The sequence below is a fragment of the Vigna umbellata genome, chromosome 11 (assembly GCF_029865625.1).
Source record: "Vigna umbellata cultivar VRB3 chromosome 11, Vumbellata_1.0, whole genome shotgun sequence".
In the NCBI taxonomy this organism is placed as follows: Eukaryota; Viridiplantae; Streptophyta; class Magnoliopsida; order Fabales; family Fabaceae; genus Vigna; species Vigna umbellata.
The window spans coordinates 26,884,027-26,888,661 of record NC_142175.1 but is presented as its reverse complement, the minus strand read 5'-3'; the positions used below and the strand labels follow the sequence as shown (position 1 = coordinate 26,888,661).

General features: G+C 32.6%; 1 protein-coding gene across 8 annotated transcripts; it reads left to right on the top strand.

Moving 5' to 3' along the window:
* Positions 1 to 655: 655 nt before the first annotated feature.
* LOC148191382 (protein DECREASED SIZE EXCLUSION LIMIT 1-like) lies at positions 656 to 4,118 on the top strand. 8 transcript variants are annotated; one of them, XR_015782823.1, is made up of 7 exons: positions 656 to 1,271; positions 1,399 to 1,675; positions 2,052 to 2,213; positions 2,505 to 2,567; positions 2,666 to 2,737; positions 2,835 to 2,887; positions 3,926 to 4,118. XR_015782823.1 is itself a non-coding variant. In XM_088101508.1 (7 exons), exons 3-7 carry the CDS (start codon positions 2,110 to 2,112, stop codon positions 3,966 to 3,968), a joined length of 339 nt encoding a protein of 112 aa, XP_087957634.1. In that variant the 5' UTR covers positions 698 to 1,231; positions 1,399 to 1,675; positions 2,043 to 2,109; the 3' UTR covers positions 3,969 to 4,118. The 8 variants fall into 8 exon arrangements, 5 of the variants coding, with proteins under 5 accessions (XP_087957633.1, XP_087957632.1, XP_087957631.1 ...); XR_015782822.1 differs by having other exon boundaries at positions 2,831 to 2,887; XM_088101508.1 differs by having other exon boundaries at positions 698 to 1,231; positions 2,043 to 2,213; positions 2,831 to 2,887.
* Positions 4,119 to 4,635: the final 517 nt, after the last annotated feature.

Sequence of the window (4,635 nt, the reverse complement as noted above, 5' to 3'; positions counted from 1 at the left end):
ATTTATGTTATTCCAGTAATTCAGATACACAGATACTATTATATAAAATATTAGAAATTATTCCTTTAATTAAAGGGTTTAATTGTTTTTATTTATAATTGATGTGGCTTTGGATATATAATATGTGCTCCTTTATTTATTGCTTGTGACTCTCAAGGTTCACTGTTGTGGATCTATACCATATTAGTTTCTATTCAACCACTACTGTTTACAAATAACCTATATCATACACCTACATTTTTTTTAAAATAAGATATTATATTATAATAAAATTAAATTATTGAAAAAAAACTGATAAAGTTAATTGCAAAAGAGAAGAATAAATTTTGAATAGTATCAATCTCTACTTTCTCGTTATTTACTTTTAAAATGATATTTTTGTATTTCATCAATTACTTACCTAGTTTTAAAGATAATAAAGTCATTAACAAAAATTATATTTATAAAGAGAAAATAAAAAATAAAATTTATAAATATAAAATGAATATAAAAGCTTAACATTTATTTTAAAACTCCCAATACTTTTATTTTATTAATCTTTTAAGTTTTTTTAAATACAGTTTTTTATTACACTACAAAAATAATACATTTTAGGCGAGGTTGTTTTCCTGCGGTTTTTAAAACCTCAACTAATTTCCGGCGGTTTATAACAAAACCGTCCCTAATATTTAGTTATTTATTTATTTTAGAATAATTTTTCCCTAACCCTAGTGTCCTTTCCACTCCTTCATTCCCGCTTCTGCCTCTTGGTCTTATTTTCTCCCAACTCTATTTGTTCCCCGTGTCGTTTCTTCATCTTCAAACCAGGTGTGGAGTTGTTTCTTCATCTGCAAACAAGATGCGGAGCTCTTGGGCTTGATTCCACTTTCGCAATTAAACTTGCAAAGAAATATGTCGAGAAGAGAAACAAGGAAGCCCGTTGCGGAAGAAGTTGATAGAGTCATACCTAATCCGTGGTGCGATGGCCTGTGTCCGTGGGTGTGGTGGTAGGGGAACTTTTTTCGCAACAACGGTGTTTCAGTGTCTTCACGGCGAGTTTCCGGTGACTCAAGCGCGGCGTTTTCACGACGCGAGGATCTCGTTCTCCAGCGTTTTAGCGACAACAGAGACTTGGATGGAATTCGCGATTTATTTAAGTTTGAATTCGGGTTCTGTTTTTAGGGATTTGAATGGGGTTTTCTTCCGGTGTCCCATGATTTTGGGTATGGTTGTGGAGGAGAAGAAATTCCAGGTATGGAAGCTATTTTAGTGGGATTGATTGCTTGTATGTGGTACGATATGCTTTTCCCCTATTTTAATGTTCATTCCAGTATAATTGTATGTTTGGGGAACTGAAAATAGAATACTCTTCTAATCCTTGTAACTGAGGTTTCTCTGCATTTCTTTGATATTCCTTAGGTACATATTGCAGTCAAGTTGTTGTTATCAAAGTTCTGAATATGGACCCGGGTATAGTGAAAAAACGGAGGGGAGTGAATATGGATCTGGGTATGGGGAAGAACAACAACAGGACAATGGGTATGGTTATGGAGGGAGGAGTGAGTATGATGAGAAACCTAGCTATGGGAGCCAAGGAGGTGTTGAGAATGATTATGGGCATCCACCTCAGGAGGAGGGCTACCGAAAGCCTTGCTATGAGAAGCGTGATGATGAGGGCTATGGACACAAGAAATATGTAAGTACTACTGCATCATGTTTTATCTTTACAATATTTTATAGGTTTCTAGAATAGTGGCAACTCTAAACTCTCTATATTCAAAATTATGCTCTGGTTTGACTTCCTTGCGATTTCTGCTGTGACAATGGAGAAAAAATCAATCCAGCTTTCGTTGATAATGTGTATTTTGCTCTTGTGAATGTGCTGGCTACTAGTAACTTGAGAAACAGAACTTTGAAAGTGAAATGTTTTGAATTTGTGTGAAAGTGCCGAGTTTAAAACATTGGTTATAATTCAGTGATTTACAGGATAGAAATCTGAAATTAGAACATCGTAAAACCTGTTCGATGACAGCTAAGGAAATTCAATTTTTTTACTTGACAAGTCAATATAGGTGAGTTGGATAGCCTACTGTCAGTTCAGTTCAAGTGGATCATAAAGAAGAACAAAGAATGAGTAGAAGACCACCTCCTGATCCCGTGGCAGTGCTAAGAGGCCATCGAGCTTCGGTCACAGACATTTCTTTTCATCCCTTTAAGCCGATATTATTCTCCGGGTATTCATTGCAATTGTTTGTCGTTTTTTGTTTTATGGGCATTACTCTGGTACACATTTTTTTCCCTGGGTATGGGACATTGGCATCCAATATCTATCAAGCATTTCTTTGGCTGCTAGTTACTTTTATAATAGTTTTTGACACTAAAAGTAAAATCTGTGTTCAATAAATGATGAGTTGCCTTGGATGCCATACCCATCGGTGTGCCACAAGAACTCCCTGATTTAGTTGGTTGCGTATACAATTAGTTTCACTTAATAATTAGTTGCATCATCCTCTTCTTGCTTGCAGTTCTGCTGATGGTGAAGTCCGAATTTGGGATACCCTTCAACATCGAACCGTGTCATCTGCATGGTGCTTAGTTCTATAATTTTTTTGGCATTCATATTTGTGAAGAATATCGTTGATTTTCAGAAATATGATCCATGGTACAAATTAATTTTATACTGCAGGTTACATAGTGCTGCACATGGTATTGTTGTTGTTGCTTGTGCTTCTTCCCTCAGAACCAATAAATTTGCCAGGTGCATCCTTTTCTACTTGATCTCCCCCGGTTCTGTTTTAATATCCAATTATATTCTTGCTTTATCAATATTCATTATTCTGTATATGTGTAGCCAGGGTAGGGATGGAACTGTAAAAGTTTGGGAATTTGATGATGCCGGTTTGTCAAGGTGTTGTAGTTCAACTTCTACAAATGTCTTATCCTTTTAGTTTTGAAATTGTTAACTTATTCTATAAAAATCCTTAATTGATTTTTTTAGTGGTAATATAAATGAAAACAAAATATACTATGCCTTTTTCCCTCGTCAATCTCCTTCATACCTCAAATGTATTTTATTCATGGCTCAAATGGGCTAAGAAAAAAATTTATAGGAACATTTGGACAGGACAAAAAATATTTTTGGAATACAATTCAAATTTTCCAATACACATTCTCATTCTTACACAAAAACACACGTATATATTAGAAAAATAAAAAAGTTTAAATTTTATAAACTTTTATACCATTTTCAACCATTAAAAAAACCATAGTATAATTTTTTATTAAGTTATGACACTAAAAGTCATAATAATATTAGTGTGTTTTTTATTAGTATAGTATTATATTATCAAGTTATGTGTTAGAATGAATTTGAAAAGATGAGTTATAATTTATTTATGAACTAGTTGGTAAAGGGATTCACTTTTTATGTAATAGTGATTATTAGAGTTTATTAACAGGAAATAATTCTTGGTGGAAATAATTCTTGGTGGTTAGCTTGGGTTTAAGATTGTTTGGGGAATATAACTGAATATGCATGATGAGTATATAAGGTTAATGTGTGATGATTATATATGGTTGAGATTGTTTATAAATGTTTGATGATGTGTAAAAATAATGGTATTTATATATGACTTGGATAAGGGATTGAAATATGATTTGTGTATGAATGCATTATGTTTATGGGCTAAAGTGTCTTGTTTGTTGATAGTTGTTTTGTTAATAGAAACTAAACTTGGACCAGACACTCAAGGTAAAAATCATATAGAAATTCTGCTTGTGTCTATATAATAATCTGTTTTGGTTATTGATGTTAATTTTTGGTGATCAATCTTCACTAAACTTTAATTCTGGGCATTTGTTATATATATTATTGTTTGCTTATTATTCTCTTATAAGGTTTGAATTGTTGAATGCTTAGCTCACTCATATATTTGTTTGTTTGTAGGTATATGATAAAGAAGCATGAAGAAAATGAAGAACAAGAGTGATAATTGTTATTGCATAACACTTTTTAATTTATTATGTAGAAGTTTATTTTTAATTTTTAGGACAAACATTTGTTATTTCTTAAGTTTACAAGTTAATTTGTTTTTAATTTTACAGTTTATTTCATATAATAATAATTATTTTTGGTTTTATATTATTTTGATTTAATATTAAACATATTTTATATTAATCACATTAATCAAGTCATTTGAGAAATAAAAAAAATTAAACTATTTTCATTACCGGCGGTTTTTTGATAACTCACGCAAATCCCGACGGTTTATTACAACCTCAGCAATTACCGGCGGTTTTTGTAAAAACCCCCGTAAATTACGGCGGTTTTTGAAAAACCCCCGCAAATTACGGCGGTTTTTGAAAAACCCCGCAAATAGCGGCGGTTACAAACAAAACCGCCGGAAATCTTTGTGACGGTGGTTTTTCCAGTGGTTTTGCCAACCGCGGGAAATGAATTTACCAGGGGTTAAAACCGCCGGTAATGCGGAAAAAAACCCCTGGTAAAATCTTTTATTTTTGTAGTGTTATATGTTTCTTTTTAAGGTTAAATATGTTTTTAGTCTCTAATATAGCGATTTTGTTTTTAGTATCTCTTTCAAACTAACCGCGTTAAAAAGAAGTTGAGCTGGATGAAGTGTCACGTCATTCTTTTTG

Excerpts from the sequence above, each read along its gene's own strand:
- LOC148191382 (XM_088101507.1), top strand. The coding sequence starts at position 2,110 with ATGAGTAGAAGACCACCTCCTGATCCCGTGGCAGTGCTAAGAGGCCAT. Across the intron at positions 2,214-2,504 it reads AAGCCGATATTATTCTCCGG|TTCTGCTGATGGTGAAGTCC; the intron begins GTATTCATTGCA and ends TCTTGCTTGCAG. Across the intron at positions 2,888-3,925 it reads GATGATGCCGGTTTGTCAAG|GTATATGATAAAGAAGCATG; the intron begins GTGTTGTAGTTC and ends GTTTGTTTGTAG.